Here is a 19,449-nt window from a genome sequence, read left to right on the forward strand (position 1 = left end):
TATTTAGCTTTTATAAATAAGCTGACTGATAGTTGCTTTGTTCTCTATTTCAGGTCGTGGAGACTAATTTGGTTGCTTTTGACTGTCACTGGATCATTATAAATGAGGTAACTATCAACCAAATGTTGTTGTGAAGCATGAATCCTGTTTTCATACATACTGACAGTGTTCACACTGGTCTTTGCCAAAAGGAAGCAGTAACTACAACAAAGTCCAGGCATGGGAGTGAGAGCATTGCTTAATAAAAACAGAATGACAAGTTTTGGGGCTTTGTTTTTTTTGTTTTGTTTTGTTTTAAATAAAAGGCCTTCTTTGAATAAAACAAATGAAAAACAGTCCCCTACTGAGTATGTTTAGCCTTTCCTTTTGGCTTGAGTGGCCTGCTTTGGGAGATCTTTCATAAAAAAGAAAAAATCAAGCAAACAAAAAAACCAAACCAAAAACAATTCTTCTTTGTGAGCGTAGTGAATCCTTCCTAGTGAAGTGCTTGTGTTCCATTTATATTTAAATGTTGTTTCTAAAACTTGTATGTGTTCCTCCCTTTGCCCCTTTAAAAAGCACAAGGATTAAGTAGTTCAGTATGGGCTGGTACCAAAACCCACTGAAGTTAGTGGGATCTAGATAGAGCCATATATGAACATATCTGAATAGTGAACAGGAGGAACCTTTCTCAAGTACAAACCTATCTGTTTTCAAATCTGTCTGACCTTGTGGGAATTTTTGCAACGATGCTTGATTAAAGGATCTGTTTTTAATTATGAAATGATCTCTACCATAAATGCTTGCCAGCCAACGTCTAATAGGTCAAAAAGCAGAGGAGGTACGCGTAGAAAACACCACACAGTGAAGTTATTTTGGATTATACAGTGTTCAAATGTTTCTCTGTTGTTTTAAAAGGAGTCATTTATTATGTCTACAAAATGCTTAATTGGAGAGATAATTATTCCCAAGTTTAATGTATAATAACTATAGCTGTATCTTTTTTTGTAAAACATTGTTTAGAGAAATGATGCATGTGATTCCTGATCTTATCTTGATTGGCCACACACTTCTGTTTTCGTAGTCAGTCATTAGTTATTCATTGTTATAATACAATAAATGAATCAGAGTTGGTCTGTTGTTTCCAGTTTATGTAAATGGAAAAGCTCACCGCAGTAGCAGCACCTGGTTACAGTCTGTTTTTCCTTGTCTTTCTAAACTACAGGAAGGTCATGAGGTGAACCTATAGGCATAATCAACCATTTTTCAGTTAGGCTCGATTAGAATTCAGTCATCTTCCTGGTTCTTTGCTCTAGTGACCAGACCAGTTTAGTTAATCACTTCCACTGTTTAAAGTTAACAGATACAAAAAAAATTATCATTTTCCCCAATTCCTATTGAAGTCAATAGGAGTCTCTCCATTCACTTCAGTAGGTGTTGGATTAGGCCCATAATTCATAGAATTAGCCAAATACTGGTAAATCACTTAGGTGGAGGTTTTTAATGATTGGTGAATATCATATCTTATTATCATTTTAGTCAATTGTAAATTAATTTGAACTTTAAAAGAAAAACATTAGTGTAGTAAACTGGAAAAGCTCTGATCATAGTACATGTGTTTTCTATATGCTGTAGAACCTACAGATTCACAAATCAGTTGCTCTGTGAAATGGATTCTGCCCTATGAGTCATATCCATGCATGAGAGGGTAAAATGTAGCTTTCTATGTTCTAGCATTCTAAATATTTGCAATATTTTGAGGACATTAAAATCAGATCAGAAACAAATAACATCTGTTCACAGTGGCATAGACTGAATCACAGTCTGACTTTGACCTATCATTTAAACAACATTTTTTCCTTTGTTACTTCTTTTGATGTCACCTTATTCAGATCATAACAAAAATGTGAATATATTCCAGGTGGTGAATGCTTGGGAACAATATTCTGCCTTTTTTGTCACTTTACCAGTACACTACAGAAAAATATCTAGCTTTTATCCACTTCGATGACAATGGGAAATTTGAAAGCGGAGTGATGGCTGCCTATGCCCTTTATTGTTTAGTTTTCTGTGTTGTTGTAGCTGTGTTGGGCCCAGAATATTAGAGAAATAAGTCTAGTGTTGTAAGCAAACAAACACCCCCTCATCCCCCTGCGCGAAAAAAGTGCCATCTAGTTGCCAATTACTGTATCCTTTGGATTTACACTATGAGCCAGACTGGGAACTCCATGTTCAGAGTGGCATGTAGTTATTCACACAAGTACTCCCATTCCAGTAAATCTACCTTTTATGACGGATGTGTTTGTTTCGGCTAAATCGGAGCCACCAAGAAAGTGACTATGGCCTACCCTAAACCTAGAATTTAGGTCAACCTAGTTACATCACTCAGGATATGAAAGATTCAAACCCCTGAGAGATGTAGTGAAGCCGACCTAAGCCCCAGTGTAAACACCACAAGGTAGACAGAAGAACTATTCCGTTGACCTAGCTACCACCTCTGAGAGGTGGAATTACTACAGCAATGGAAGAACCTCTGCTGTTGCTGTCATAAGTGTCTACACAACAGCTGTGCCACTGCAGTGCTTCTAGTGTAGAAATACCCTATTTTACATGTCTCTTCTAATCCTCTAATCTTCAGCATTTAGGATGAATTATGCAAATGAGAAATACATTGTTCGGGAAACAGTTAAAATAACTTCTTACAATTAGCTGCCAAATAAAAATTAGGAATGTATTCCCTTTTCCTTTTGTACTGAAAACAAAAAAATCTAAACAGAAATGCCATTCATGAACATGAATCTGCCTAGTTTAGTGGAACTGTGTATATTACTTCAATTGCTTATTTTAAAAGGCAGTAATGCTTGGTAACATTTACTTAATTTTGTTGTCCCATTAGTTGATGTTTAAGGTAATGTATTAAATTAGCCTTGACAATGTGCATCTAATGGGAATTACTGTGGAAATTTGAAATAAATAAATATATAATAAAATGTTACCTTTAATAATTACCATATATATTGTATTGAAGGCTCCATAAAAATGAGAGGTTGCGCAATTTCATATGTCACAATCAATCATATTAGTACTTGGTAATAATACCAATCTCCTCTCCCTGATCAATGCATTCAGTTGAGAAAAGCCTCTCCAGATAAATATTTCCATCCCTTCAGGGCCCTACAGCAGCCGATGGTATAGTTCTTTATTTAAATTTCACAAGATTCAGAGATTTGGATATATACAAATCAGAGGTGGAGTAATAGATATGAGAAGGGGTTTCTTTCTGTTTCTATTTTCCTTCTCCGCCACAACAAATTTAACCTCTGGAAGCCTAAGAGAATCAGGCTAAATTCTCTTGTCACCTTTTGTCATATTTGTGCATTCATTATATATTTTATTTTTAGCTGATAGTGGGAATCGAGAGAAATTGTATGTCTGTATTTAACATGAAAGAAATGGCTTATTCATTTATTTATTTTTAAATAGGTGGCTTACTTTAGTTATTAGTTAAACTGTGTAGTGTAATCCTGCTATGCCCAGTGCTGTCACCTGTCTCCTACTGTTCTCTCTTCGGAGGACAGCCCAAAGCTCCTTGCACTGTTCACAGTTGTTATAGGTGAAACACCTTTGAAAAATGTCAAACCATTAAAGTTACACATTTTTCAGACAGTTAAAAGGTGTCCTTGGATGCATGCACACAGCTCAAACAGATTAAAATGGGAGGCTCACATGCATGCATCCATATGCAGAATTTGGCTTTATATATCTGTCCAAAAAGGACTGGGTCCTAGTTATTGTGTTCTGTTTCTTCATTGTTATTTAAGTACAAGACAGTACTATGAAGATGAGGCTAGGGGTAGGTCATACTGTGAAATTAAGAGTCAACTTCTGAAGTTGTGGTAGATCCCAGAAAGCAATTAATTGGATTTCACTAATTTATGTAATGGCACATTTTTAACACATGCAGTAGATTAATGCAGAATAATTACTTGAGGGATATTACAGAGTAGCTGGCCCCGGAGGGTGGTCAGGTCCTATGACAGGCTCTGCTAAAGAGAATGAAACAACCAACATCCCTCTGCGGATAATTAATTAACTACTGCCCAGCTATTTAGGCAATTAGTTAAGGAATACCTGGGCTTTATAAACAGTTATATGGGCTCAGGCAGGGGAGATCACAGGGAAGAAATGCTGGGAAAAGAACTCCTCAGGGGGAGCTGGCTCGGAAGCTACTCCCTGTGGGAAACAAAGATTGATGGGGTGAGGAACAGTACACAGAAGGAGAAAGTGCCAAAGGGAGGGCTTCTCAGAAGGAGCTGGTGAGAGAGCTCATCAGGAAAGGGGGCCAGAGAAGAGTGCTCCTAGCTGGAGAGGCTCCAGAAGGAAGGAGCTATGAAATGCCAACCCTCAGCAAAACCTGGTCCCAATGGAAGGACTTCACAGCCAGCAGCCCCAGATCAAAGGAATTATATGCCGTTCCAAGGAAGGGTCATCATGGGTTTGACCTTTGCAGGTACCTTGGCCCAAGACGAGAGAGACTTCCCCAACTGAAGTCAAGAGGGCCTTTCTCCAGGAGAGGGTTCTGGATCAATAGGGCTTCATGGGTAAGGGACCTGGACACTAGGGGGGTTGATGGACTAAGGTTAACTCAGCCCCTTCCCCCTCCAACTAGGATGAACATAACATAAGAACATAAGAATGGCCATACTGGGTCAGACCAAAGGTCCATCCAGCCCAGTATCCTGTCTACTGACAGTGGCCAATGCCAGGTACCCCAGAGGGAGTGAACCTAACAGATAATGATCAAGTGATCTCTCTCCTGCCATCCTCTGACAAACAGAGGCTAGGGACACCATTCCTTACCCATCCTGGCTAATAGCCATTAATGAACCTAACCTCCATGAATTTATCCAGTTCTCTTTTAAACCCTGTTACAGTCCTAGCCTTCACAACCTCCTCAGACAAGGAGTTCCACAGGTTGGCTGTGCTGTGTGAAGAAGAACTTCCTTTTATTTGTTTTAAACCTGCTGCCCATTAATTTCATTTGGTGGCCCCTTTGCTAAGGGCAATGCCTAGTTGTGTAATGTTCTGCCTTTGGGTAAAGTTAATTACAGTGCTGAGGGAGCACTGCTTAATATACACACGCCTCATTGGACTTATTGAAAGTGCATTAGCAGAAACTGATGCAGGGAGTTAACTGTAGTGCTGCACTAGGCCACAAGGGACACTCCAGGGGTGAAGACCGCCATTACAAGGAGCTTCATTAAACCCTTCCATTTTAAAATAATTGCAAAAGCTCATGTATTTTATACTACTCTATTTTCTGTATTGTGCTTGCCACCAATGCAGACTCATATAACCCCCTCCCCAGAGATGTGGCTTAAGCTTCCTCTCTGGTGCTTACTACTTAGAGTGGCTTCTCCCCTCTCCTCAAAAGGGTTGGGTCCTGGGTTCTTTTTTTGAGATGGCTGGTGTCTCCACCGAGAGTGACTCCTCACTGTGCCTGGGACATACTGGGTGCTTCCCTTGGGAAAATGAATAATGCTATCGCTGCTAGCCAGGCATATGAAATCCAGTTCACAGCAAACAATGAAGTACATCAACACAAACTATGGCCAAGGAATGACACACCCCTAACAATATAAAAATGGGGGATATTACTGGGAGCAGGAAAATAGGATCTGGAGAAGGAAAGGGTTAGGTTAACTAATAAATACTAACCATAAATAAACCAAGTTCCCCACCTCCCAACACTCATAACTTTCATAATCCCTCCCTCCCCCTCCACCTTCCCAGCCAAATGATATGGTGATGGGTGTGGAGAGGCGTGCTGCAGCTCTATGAATGTTGGCCAGCTTAAACCAAAAGGATGCCTTTACTGTGTCTTCATACCTAGGTGGGACAGGGTGCTTTCCTGGCTCCCTGGTCTGGGGTTCTTTGGAGGTCTAGGCTGGCTCTCCAGAGCCAGCTCCAGGTCAGATCTCTGCCATTATAGCTGCTGGTCTCTGCAGGGTTGGAACATTCTGTTCCATGGACTAGGTCTCACCGCACCTCAAAGACTCCTTCTGAGTGGAAGGGGAGTTAATCAGAGACTCCCTGAGCTGTTCTGCTTCTCTATCTTTTAGCTCCCAAACTCAGTGCTCAAAAATGAAACTTGTATCTTTGCATCTGCGTCAGGCTGTCCCCTTATCACGGAGGGGCTGAGCAGACCTGGCTTATCATTGGCCCAGCTAAAGGCTTGTTCAATCATGCTCTTCAGAAGTCTCCTATTGGCCTCAGCAGGGGTTTCTAGTCTATTCTGTCGGTATACCTGACTCCAGCCATGCCGGGAAATGGTGCCAAAGGGCTTTGGTAGCCATTTTTGTTGTAGTCCATAGAATAGGGCTTGCTAGAGGCTCAGCTCAGAGTTCCAGGAACTGGCAAACACCAAATGTGGGTTACATTGCTGAGTTACCTCTCGCCATCATTCACGTTAGGCAGGTGGTAACTAATATAAACTGGTATTCTGAAACCCACAGCAGTGCATCTCTGCCACTTTCCACCTACATGTCTGTAGGTTGCTTCAGAGCAGGCAGAATGAGCTAGCTCTGCAGTGGTCGTTAGTTTTAGAGGCCTGATCCATGGCCCACAGAGTGGCCAAATTGGTTTTTCATTCTTGTCTTAGGTTCCTTCTCCAAGTTCTATCCTCACTCCATTTGAATGAATGACAACACCTTTCCTAGTCTTGGTCCCGAGGAGAAAAAGGAAAAGATTTGGCCCAAGCTATCAAAATCTATTGATACTGAACCATTACCTTTAGAAAATCTGAAGCTTTTTTTAATGCATACTAGGCCCAGCAACTGGGCTAGTCGGCATCCTGTTTTTGTATTTCTTTTTTGGCTTTCAGTACTTGTAAAATAGATCATCTGGCACTCTTATACTATAGAGAGAAGGGAAGTGAGGTAATATCTTTCATTGGACCAACTTCTGTTGGTGGAAGGTGCAAGATTTTGAGTTTCATGGAACTCTTCCTCATGTCTGGAGAAGATAACTAGAATGTCACTTGTACCTGAGACAGAGCTCTCTGAAGGTCAAAAGTGTGCCAATTCCCCCAACAGAAATTGGTCCAATAAAAGATATTACCTCACTGACTTGTTTCTCTCGTCTCCTGGGACCAACAAGGCTACAACACTGCAAACGACCCTTATATCCTTCATTTAAATTGAAATGCAAATGGTTTCCTCCTATGAATTAGTCCCTTGATCTAGTTTTCATGTCATTATAGACCATCTCTTCAGCTCAAATCTAAAAATTAGAACCAGAGAAGAATGATCTGATAGTCTTGTTTTGTACAATAGAACAGGTTCTTGCTGTCTGTCAATCCCAAGAGAAAATACTGACAGAATGAATTGAATGAGGCAAATTTATTTTCATCAAATTGTCCTGATTTAAGCTGGGTTTGTGGGTAACAGCTTTGCAATTGAAACGTTAAACTAAAAAGAAAACTTTATTATAATACCAGTACAGTCCACAGAATTTAAAGTACGTTTGTCATGAATCTGTTCAGTTTATTTGTTATATTGTTTCATCACATTGACAATTCCCACATTGATCCTGTCTCTTTGGTGTGTGTTTGGACTTTGCTTTTAGTCTCTAGAAAATACTTATAAAATACACAATATGTCTGAAGTGTGGCAATGACCTAGAGGCAAAACCCAGAGAATTCTAATTAAAATGCACAAAACTGCTGAATACAGAAAAAAAAAATGCTGTGTTTTTGGGAGAAAAAATGATAAATGTTTGCACAGCTAAAAGTCAAAACCTCTTATAAAATGTTAGTTGGCAGTGTAGCATGCCATGTGGGTATGATTTTTCACAGTATTGAAAAAAAAAATTCAGCCTCTCTGTTCCAATATAAGCAAGATGTGGAACAAAAACCAAATTATCATGCATAGTGAACTTCCCCATGAGTACTATGATTGATTAAAAGGTGTGGTGTAGAATATAGATAATATTCTTTTTAACTGTCCTCTATGATTATATTGCAGGTGTATTAAAAAATGACCTGCATTTTGCCAAAGAAGCAACTTTTTTCTTTCTTGTAGCTAGTGAAATGACACAGACAAAATGAAAAGACGGCATATTAAGCTGAGAGAAACCATTATCTATGGTACATTAAGGATTAATCGACCAGAAATGCAGGATATTACACTGGACACTGCTGATGCCAGGTGTTATTTTGTTTGCAGAAAAATCTATATTTCATAAAGAACATAAATAACAGATGAGGCCAAAAGCTATGACATGCTCTGAAGAAGAATAAAATAGGTTTATTGTAGTCAAAAGAATTGATGTTAAAATTGACAACTCTTAGCATGTTCTTCTTCATGGCTTTAAAAAAAATGGAGCTATATCTGAACCATTCATTTCAGAAGATTTTGCTTTAAGCATGTTCATTGTAGCCAGAAAAATACATCAGGACTGGTGTTTACAATTAAAAACCAGCATTTTCAAAAGTATGGTGTTTGCTTTTTGCAGAAAGGAAACTGCATTTTGATTTTAAATTTGAATATTTGTGCCTCCAAACTATGCGATCATGGGCACAGACCATGAAGTTAGAAGCACAAGTGCACTGATTTGCTCCTGTAATTCATTTACAGACACAAAGATACATTTGCAGTTAGCTTAAAAAGGGGCGGGAGGGAGGAGGGGAAGCTGGGCCTTAGACCTTTGGGAAATATACCTCAAAATGTTTGCTTTCTATTGGAATGCAGAATTACTACTCTAAGTTGCATACTAGTGTTGACAGCTTCAAAAGTCTCATTTTTTGAAATGGTATCCAAAAGATTTTCTATTCAGCAGAAGATTACCTAAACCTCTTCAGTCTGAAAGTCATGCTGGATATTTCAGTATAACAAGATTTCTCATAGGACTTTTGCTAACTTTAGCATGGAACATTACACTCTTATGTTTCCAAAATGTATAGGACATCAAGTACATTCTGATAAACAGGGTCGACTCATTAGGGAAAATAAGCAAATGATTCACTCTGCTGAGGGACAGACCCTAGGTTTGAGAGAAATCGCTTCAGATAAATTGTGTTGTGCCACACAATATTTCAGTAACTTTGGGTCTGTGCAGAAAAATATAGACAAAAAGAGATGAGAACCCCATTTTTAGGGCTATCTAAACCTTTTTAGTCCTCAGAAAAGATAAAAGTTCAAGTTTTGAATAAAGGTTTGGGTCAGTTTTTATAGTTAATTAATCTATTAATCATACCAAATTCAGGGTCATATCCACAGCTAGTGTAAAACAGCATAGCCTCAACTCTTTACATATACACACATACCCTCATACCACATTCCTCTCCAAACCAAAATATCCAATAAACGTTAACTTTGTGCTTTATTTAGTTTTCTTTAAAGTGTCTGTCCCGAGCGGTGGGTGCTCAGCTTTCAACCAGAATAGAAACCTTATGGATAAAAGGGAGGTTTTAAATTAGAGCTTGCAATAGACAAGAACACATACACAATCTTGAGTGCCCTAATGCTTTTCTTTCTCTCTCTCCCCCCAGTGCCCATTTCGATAAATTGTTCGTTAACTACTAAATTGTGCATAGGATTTTGATATTCTTTTCCCAGGAAATGAACACTGAAGACCCAAATGTCTGTACCTCCAGAGCTCTTGATGTAATGCCACACTTAGCAATACTTTATACTATGTCTTCCTACTGTCCTTATTATCTGTTGTGAAACACTTTAAAGTAAAAGATCAAAGGGAAAGGGGAAAAAACCCCAATCTGAGCCCAGTTACACCCTCGAGGTCTCTCTTTAGGCTTCAGTGTAGCATATCTAAGCACGTGATATGATTATAGAAATGGTCGGCTTCATTTTAATGAACACACATGTGTTTTTATTTGAGGACATGACAGCACTGAATAGATGCAGTACAGTGATACCTTGTCTCTCAGCACCTTCAATTTATTTTTCATTTACAATCTGGTGGTGACATTTCAATATTTTAACTTTTGTACATATTCTATGCCTGATCTTATCTTACAGGAAATAAATGATGTGGATGTGCAGGAGCTAGTGAGAAGGTCAATTGGAAGGTTAACAATTATTCGACAGACATTTCCAGTCCCACAGAACAGCAGTCAACGCTGTTTCCGTGGCAACCACAGAATATCTTCATCACTGTGTGATCCTAAGGACCCCTTCTCCCAGAACATGGAGGTATCTTCATACTAATATTTTGTTGCCTGTGTGCTAGCTTTATAGACAGCTACTGGGAAAATTTGAATTTAGTGTAATTTTTTACTCTGTTTATTTTTAATATTCTTCTGTGTGGCATATCCTAATGGTTCATGCATGAAACAATGAAATGGCTTAGCTGTTTGGTGTGCCATCTTGGTGACTAGAGCTACATATCTAGCCTGAGCTACGTATCTAGCCTAAACCACAGCAAGGCATGGAAATCAGAGAGAAACAGCTCAGCATCCAGAAGAATGGGTATTGGATTGCTGAGTTCTGTAGTTTACCAGTTCTCCATCAAGAATTGCCTCTGCAGAGCCACACAATAAGAATCTCATACCATGTTTCTCAAGCCACAGAACTGGTAAAACTAGTAAAACCATCCTGGAGAGCTTCTGCCTAAAGATTTGGAACCAAGCATTTTAAAACTTGAGTGTCTCAAGCTAAATACCTAAATCTGTACTTATGTACCTGCATGGCCTTATTGTCAGATTCTGAATACAGATTTTACTGACTTCATGGAGATATCACATTTATGCCAATACATTCCACCATCCATCCACTGCAAGCATATTCCATATATGGACTGTGAAAGAGAAGAGATAACATGTATTTTTAAATCCACTTCTATGCTCCTGATCTGTCATGAATAATATTGGTTGAAAATGTTTAAATTAAGATTGATCTTTTTTCAGTAAACAGACTTTTTTGACAAAACATTTTAATTTTCTCCAAAAATTTCTTTTAATATTTTGGGTTTTTTTTCATTTGCAGCTCTTACATTTTGTTTGTTTTCCCTCAGCTCCAATTTTAAAATGTCACAATAAACAAATGGTGGGATTTTTTCAAAATGTAAAAATATTCAGGAATTTAAAAAAATCACTTGTAAAATATTACTTTAAAAATGAAATAAAAAATTGGTCAGCGGAAAATTAAAAAAGAAATAAATCAAAATTGAGAGAGAAAATATTCTGAAAATATTGGATAAAATTGTTTTTGAGTGTTTGACCAGTTCTAATTATGATTTTGGTGGAATTGAACCCAATCAGAATGATTAAATTCATAGAGGAAAATGGCAAAGAGGATGTAATGCAACATGGGTTTACCAAAAGTAGGTCATGCCAGACCAACCTGATTTCCTTCTTTGAGAAATTAACTGATTTTTTTAGATAAGGGAAGTGTAGTAGGCCAAAAACATTTGGACTTCAATAAAGCATTTGACATGTACCACGTGAGAAATTATTAGTTAAATTAGGGAAGATGGGGACCATTACAAGCGTTGTAAGGTGGATAAGGAATTAGCTAAAGGAAAGAAGGCAGCAGGTTGTGCTGAAAGGTAATATTACCAGACTAGGGAGAAGTTACTAGCAGCGTTCCTTAAGGAGTGGCCTTGGGATCAGTATTACCGAATTTTTTTATTAATAACCTTGGGGCAAAAGTAGGAGTGTGCTAATAAAATCTGCTGATTAATCTTCCCACCTGAGGGAAGTTGGGAGACACTGTCAATACAGAGGAGGATTAGAATACTATACAGGAAGATCTGGATGACATTGATGACTGGAGTGACAGAAATGGGATGAAATTTAATAGCACAGTGCACGGTGGTACAGTTAGTGTCTAATAAAAAGAATTTCTGCTACACTTCAGGGCTCATCAGTTGGAAGCGACAGAGAAGGAGAGAGACCTTGGTGCATGGTTTGATCATAGGATATTTATGAGCCACCAGTATGAGCAAATACAATCCTAGGATGTATCAGGCAAGGCATTTCCAATAGAGATGGAGAAGTATTAACTCCATTGTACAAAGCATTAGTAAGACCTCATTTGGAATAGTGTGTACATTTCTGGTCACCATGTATAAGGAAAACTATTTTAAACTGGAACAGGTGCAGAGAAGAGCTATGAGGATGATCCTGGCTATGGAGGGCATATCTTGTGAGAGGAGATTGTAAGAACTGGACTTGTTTAGTCTCACTAAAAGAAGGCTGAGAGGGAATATGATTGATCTTGCTGAATCAGGGGGAGATAAATACCAGGGAGGGTGAAGAGCTATTTATGTTGAAGGACAATGTTGGTGCGAGAACTAATGGCTATCAGCTGGCCATGAACAAATTCAGTCTGGAAATTAGAAGAAGGTTTCTAACCATCAAAGAGATGAGGTTCTGGAACAGCTTTCCAATAGGAGTTGTGGGGGCAAGCAAGTTAATTCGTTTTAATAGAGAGCTGGACAAATTTGAGTGCACTTGTATGATGGGTTTGCTTGTGATGGTAGGGGGCAAGGCTCAAAGCCCTAGGGGGGTCACTTCTGGTTTCTAAAGCTCATGCTTCAGGGTTGCAGCTGGCCATGAGAAGGGATCAGGAAGGGATTATTCCCACTCCACCCTCAATGTATTCTGGGATTTTTCCCCTTCCTCTGAAGCATCGAGATGGCCACTTCTGGAGATGGGACACTGGGTGGGTTGGATGAGGGCTCTGAGATGGCACCGAGCATCCTCTCCATCAGGTGCTTGACTGGCTGATTCTTGCTCACATGCTCAGGGTCTAACTGATCAGCAAACGTGAGGTTGGGAAAATTCCTTCCTTCCTTCCTGACCTTGTGGGGGGAGGGAGGGAAATGGGGAGAGGTTGCCTTCCTCTGCAGCCAGGATTATCTGAGTATATCTCATTTAACCATTTCCCTGCCATTGTTCCTATTCTCTGCCTGTGGCATGTAATAGTCTACTATCGTGTGCGTCTCATTCCTTTGAAATGCTGCAGCACCCATGCTGGTGCTGGGTGATGTTGGTGCTCTGTGATATACAGGTCAGACTAGATAATCAAGTGGTCCCTTCTTGCCTTAATCTTTATGACTGTACTACTGGAGGGCCCAGTTTTGCAAATGACTTCAAGCTGACAGATCCTTGTGCCCCGAAGGAGTTGCAGGGGTCTGGCCACACAGTCACTCTCACAGTTGAGTTCACATGTGTGTTTAGAAGCTCAGGGCCTTTGTTTGCTAGTAAGCCTAGTTCGTCTCAGTTCTGTCAAAGTTATGGCTGTGCAGGACCAGGTTTAAAAAAGGTGTCTTGCTTGCAGTCCCCCTCCCGCCGCGACCCGGTACATACAGGGAATAAGAACATAAGAATGGCTATATGTTCAGTGACCAGAACAGCTAGGAGCAGCTGCTGGCCTGCTCTGTGACTAAGCGCATTACTAGGCAACCACGGAGCCCACATACGCTGCCTTGGAAGTCACAGTGGCCACAGCCCCTGACTGGCTGCTGGTTTAGCAGTCCTGTTTATAAGCCTGGCCTCCACAGCAGGTCAGTGGCTCTTCAACACCTACCACTCCCAGAGCTGCACTTGCCCTTGTTCCAGTCCCTGCTCCCCTCTGGCTTCAGACTTCTAGATTCGACCCCCAGCTCCGCCTCTGGCTTATGACTCTGGTCGACTCTCCGGTTCTGACATTCAGCTTCTGTCTCTGTGGTACTGATTCTTGGCTCTGCCTTTGGCTTATAACACTGGTTTACCCCCTCCTCCAAAGCTGTGGCATTTGGCTTCTGGTACTCACCCTTAGCTCGTTTCCTGGACTATGCCTACCCTAGTCCCAGCTCTAACTAGTAGGCCTAACTCTCTCTTTTACCACCAGAACTGACCACTCACAGCCTGGTCGTCAACCCTGTTGTTCATACCAATTATACATCTATGCTGTCTTCTGATAGTAGTCGATGCCAGATGCTTCAGAGGGAATTAACAGAACAGGTCAGTTTATGAGCGATCCATCTTCTGATGTCCAGTCCCAGCTTCTGGCAGTCAGAGGTTTAGGGACACCCAGAGCATAGGGTTGCATCCCTGACCGTCTTGACTAACAGCCATTGATGGACCTATTCCCCATGAACATATCTAAATCTTGTTTGAAGTCAGTTATGCTTTTGGCCTTCACAATATCCCCTGCCAATGAGTTCCGAAGGAAGACTGTGCATTGTTTGAAATACTTTCTTAAGTTTGTTTTAAATCGGCTGTCTGTTTATTTCACTGAATGACCCCTGGTTCTTGTGTTTATATGCAGGAGCAAACAGGGGTTCTGGAACTATTTTTATAGTGAGGGTGCTGAGAGCCATTGGACCAAAGTGTAAACCTTGTATATAATGGAAACCACTTCAAGCCCTAGCACTCCCCACACTCCTAGTTCAAGCACCTATAGGAGTAAATAACGTTTCCTTATTCCTGATTTTATAGACTTCTATCATATCCCCCCTTAGACATCTCTTTTCTAAACTGAACAGCCCCAGGCTTTTTATCTGCCCTCATATGGAAGCTGTTCCATATTCCTAATCATTTTTAGGATTGCCCTTCTCTACTTTCAATTCTAATATATCTTCTTGGGATGGGGCGACCAGAACTGCATGCAGGATTTAAGGTGTGGGCACATTATGGATTTATGTAGTGCCCATTAGGATATTTTCTGTCTTATTATCTATCCCTTTCCTAATGGTTCCTAACATTGTTAGCTTTTTTGATTGCTCCTGCACATTGAACAGATGTTTTCAGAGAACTATCCACGGTGACTCCATACCCCATCATAATGTATGTATTTTAGGGATTATGTTTTCCAATGTGCATTACTTTGAATTTATCAGCATTGAATTTCATTTGCCATTTTGTTACCCAGTCACCCAGTTTTGTGAGATCCCTTTGTAACTCTTCCCAGTCTGCTTTGGATTTAATTATCTTCTGTAATTTTGTATCATCTGCAAATTTTGCCACCTCATTGTTTACCCTTTTTCCAGATCATTTATGGAATACGTTGAACAGCACTATTCTCAGTACAGACCCCTGGGAGACACCACTATTTACCTCTCTCCACTGTGAAAACAAACCATTTATTCCTACCCTTTGTTTCCTGTCTTTTAACCAGTTACCATGAGAGAACCTTCCCTCTTATCCCATGACTGCTTACTTTGCTTAAGAGCCTTTGGTGAGGGACCTTGTCAAAAGCTTTCTGAAAGTCACCGTACACTATATCCTCTGGATCACCCTTGTCCACGTGTTTGGTGACCCCCTCCAAGAATTCTAAGAGATTGGTGAGGCATGACTTCCCTTTACAAAATCCGTGTTGACTCTTATTTTGTTCATTTCTTCATTTATGTGTCTGATAATTCTGTTCTTTACTGTAGTTTCAACCAACTTGCCTGGTACCGAAGTTAGACTTACTGGCCTGTTATTGCCAGGATCACCTCTGGAGCCTTTTTTAAAAATTGGCTTTACATTAGCTATGTGCAAGTTCTCTGGTATAGAAGCTGTTTTAAGTGATAGGTTACATACCATAGTTAGTAGTTCTGCAATTTCATATTTGAGTTCCTTCACAACTCTTGGGTGAATCTGGTCCTGAAGACCTATTGCTGTTTAATTTATCAATTACTTCCAAAAACTTCTCTACTGACACCTCACTCTGAGACAAGTTCCTCAGATTTGTCACCTAAAAGTGGCTCAGGTGTGGGATTCTCCCTCACATCCTCTGCAGTGAAGACTGATGCAAAGAATTCATTTGGCTTCTCCACAACGCCCTGTCTTCCTTGAGTGTGCCTTTAATACCTCAATCGTCCAGTGGCTCCACTGATTGTTTGGCAGGCTTTCTGCTTCTGATGTACTTAACAAAATTGCTGTTCGTTTTCATGTCTTTTGCTAGTTGGTCTTCAAATTCTTTTTTGCCTGCCTGATTATACTAACTGGCTCTTTTACTCTGTTGTTTAGTCATTGAGGCCCTTCCCCCGTTTTTGGGTTTGTTTGGGGTTTTTTTGTTTGTTTGTTTTCTTACTGTTTTTTTTTTATTGTTGTTGTTTTTTATTTGGGGTATACGTATAGTTTGAGCCTCTATTATGATGTTTTTAAAAAGTTTCCATTCAGCTTGCATATAGTTGTGGGGAGGTAGGGTTCCCGAGGCAGTCCCAGAGGCCTGGATTTGAGACCTGTGGCTCCAGACGCTACTTTTCTGAGGAACTGTGAGAATCACTGGTGAGAGGAGTAAAATCGAAAGCGAAGCAGCCAATAAGCAATTTATTTGTTAAAAGAAATACCTGTAGTCATAGCTCCCTCTGCGTGATACTTTTAGAAGTTAAGCAGGGTTGGGTAGTGCTAATATGTGGATAGAAGATCTCTGGAAACAACTTAGGTTCAACAGGAAGAGATGTTAACTCGATTGCACAGATCCACTTCAGCAGGATGGTTTTAGAAGGTACTGTTGATGACTTTCGGGTGAAATGTGAAACTGAGGTCATGATCACAGCACATCTTTCAAGAATAGGAGTGACAAGATGGGTGAGGTAATGTATTTTATAAGACCAACTTCTGCTGATTGGGACAAGCTTTTAAGCTTATACAGAGGGCTTGTCTCTTTCACTAATAGAAGTGGTCCATACCTCACCCATCTTGTCTCTCTAACATCCTGGAACCAACATAACTCCAACAACACTGCAGACAAGAATAGAAGTATTAACTAGAGCTGTAAGGAAAAAAGTAATTCCATTTTGTAGAGGATTTTGATATTTCAAAATGTTGTTTCTGATATTTTCCCAGGGTGAATGTGCATTGTGTGTGTGTGTGTGTGTATATATGTATATATATACACACACATACATATACATTAAGACAATTTTGGATAAAATTATGACAGTATTACAAACTATACGGAGAATCAGACATATGAAGATGGTATACCATGTGACTTCCCATGTTGCACAGGCTAAAGACAACTACAGGGCTTGTCCACTGCCCTTTTGTACTGCCCTACAATAGTACAAAGTAATGTTTATAGGAATACAGAATCCTTTGTACGTTTAAAACACTCTAACCTTTTTCTATGCCATCAAAGTATGACTAGTCAGAAATGTGCTCTGGGAATGGAAGGGATGGAATTATTTATTTTCTCTAAAGCACTCCCATATCAAATATTTCCAATTTACAAGGAGGGAGGGAAGATTATTGTAACTGCTAGCACTGCACATTTACCCTGGGATATGAAAAACAAAGCTGGGTTCTTTGTGCCCTTTACATCACCATCAACAATATATAAAGATTCTGGAATCAGAACTTAGCTGACAGTTTTATTGGTGGTACATGAGGAGGCAAAATAAAATCAGCTTGGCTCATCTATAGCTGTATTTTCTGTGCTAGGCTGCTGGCAGTAATAAAAACATGTTTTCAATATGCAAAACATGCAGCTGTGACTTAAAGAAAAACATGGGGGCAGATAAATTGAGTGGGAATATTTTGTTATGTTTGGTTTATTTTCCTCATTAGAGTTAGTTTTAGTCAGGTGACAGCAGTGAGATCATATGGTAGGTAGATTCAGTTGCTATTGTGTACATCATATAGGTTCCAAGATTTATTTTATTTTTCATCTGGGACCTTGTTTTCATTACATCTGGGACCTTGTTTTTTTAGGGATAACTAAGGCTTGTAGGTTTAGAAGAAGACATGGAGGGTGAAGGAGACCAGGGTAGATGCAAGACAGTGTGTGTCAGAAAGGGATCCCAGGTGCAAGGGGCTATATGAAACAAAGTAGAGAGGCAAGAATGGAAAAAAGAAACAAAAGTAGTGGTTAGACATTTTTGGATGCAGCAAGGGGGACATGCATGGCGTGAAAAGAACCAAGAGTAAAGAGGTGGTTGTGCAGATGGCATCTTGAATTGGACCTGGAAGCCCTGGAAAAGGGATTTAAGGTGTGGCTGGATGTGATCAGATTTTCAGTGGTTGATTTTCACAGCTTATTTCTTACCCATTTTCTTTTGCTTTTGTTAAAGAAGCTGTTTGGTTTTTTTTTTCTGGAATATTAGGTCCAATTTTATTTAAATACTTTTTTTGAATTTGTACTGCATCGCAGATGCCTAGAGGGGAAAAAAAGGTAAAATATTTGTAAAAAGGAATATGAGAATTAAGCCCATGTGCAGAGCTATTAAAAATATTTCTTCAACAAATGTTGTGTTAACACAGAAAGAAAAGGATGACTCTGGCTGAAAATGGGAAATGGAATACGAAATTATTTACATTTACAAGGGAGGGCATCAAAAACAAAATTGTCCCTATTCCACATACTGGATGAGTGTAATGTTTGTGGTAATGATTTCTTGGTTGCTTTGCATGATTAAAAAATCAACATGTCATCAGAGTTAAATAAGGTTTATTCTGCACGTAATTATGGTTGAAATGTGCAGGTAAATGATAATTATGATAAAAGTAGCCGCAAGAAATTATTATTTTTATTGCTATTGCATAAGCACCTGTGGGCCCAAACCAAAACTTCACAGACACGTAGTAAGGGACAGTCGCTGCTTGGTAGAGCACGCATTCTGAAAGGGGTGGAAGAGAAAAAATGTTGGTATCCATGGTTGATGGAAGGGGGAATTTAGGTACAGCTGGATTAAGCAGTGTACCCCAACATCACGCAAGAAGTCTATGGTAGAGCAGGACATTTCACCCAGTTTTCCTGAGTCCCAATTCCAGTGCAGTGTCTTAACCAGAAGAACATGCCTAAAATATAACCATGGTTACATAATTTCTTGAGTCCAGTCTCTGCTCTGTGAAATATGCATTGTATCAAACTGTCATTTAAATGGGATTGGAATCAGGTCTTTAGGGTGTTAGGTAATTGTGTGAAATTAGATATTATTGTGCCCCTCTAGTTCAGTTGAATAGTTTGCAATTGTCCTCAGAATTATGCTATCTGAACAGAACAAGACGGCTTGTATTAACTCTTTCTTTCTCCTGGAATTTTATGTGGTTACCAGACATCTTCATTTCGCATTCTTGGCAGGCAGGAGATCATCTAATTATGTGCTGCTGCTTAATTCCAATGGCTATCCACCTCTGCAAAAGACTACTAAGTTTGAGGAGATTTGGAATAAGCAGAATATCAACAACTAAGATACACAGTGCATGAAACATCTTGTTACAGTGCCGTAAATATACAGAACAATCTTTAAATTGCCTCCCTGTCATGCATACCGGGACTATGATTCATGCAACTCACTTCCAAGAGGGGATAGGATTTTGCAGAAACAGAAATTAAGTCTAGTGCATTTAATATTGTATTATCAGAGACCAATGATGCCATAAATGCTGAGCTAAAATATTGGTAAAGGACTAAAAAATTGCCAATGCCTGCTGAACTCTGTACACTTGTGTCCTATTAACACTTGATGTAAACACAGCTAAATTGCTCCTAAATTAATACGTGTGTTCCGCTGTGTGAACTGTGACAAAAGATT

At 39.6% G+C, this 19,449-nt stretch overlaps 1 protein-coding gene across 4 annotated transcripts in view; it reads left to right on the top strand.

The window, feature by feature from the left end:
* Window positions 1-19,449, top strand: part of GRID2 (glutamate ionotropic receptor delta type subunit 2) — a 1,015,652-nt gene that overhangs the window by 658,920 nt on the left and 337,283 nt on the right. For all 4 annotated transcript variants that reach the window (XM_074950595.1, XM_074950596.1, XM_074950598.1 and 1 more), the window contains 2 exons: window positions 54-107; window positions 10,017-10,190. In XM_074950595.1, the coding sequence (XP_074806696.1) occupies window positions 54-107; window positions 10,017-10,190 (228 nt within the window). The remainder of the gene's footprint in view (window positions 1-53; window positions 108-10,016; window positions 10,191-19,449) is intronic.

This window comes from Natator depressus, chromosome 4 (genome assembly GCF_965152275.1).
Source record: "Natator depressus isolate rNatDep1 chromosome 4, rNatDep2.hap1, whole genome shotgun sequence".
In the NCBI taxonomy this organism is placed as follows: Eukaryota; Metazoa; Chordata; order Testudines; family Cheloniidae; genus Natator; species Natator depressus.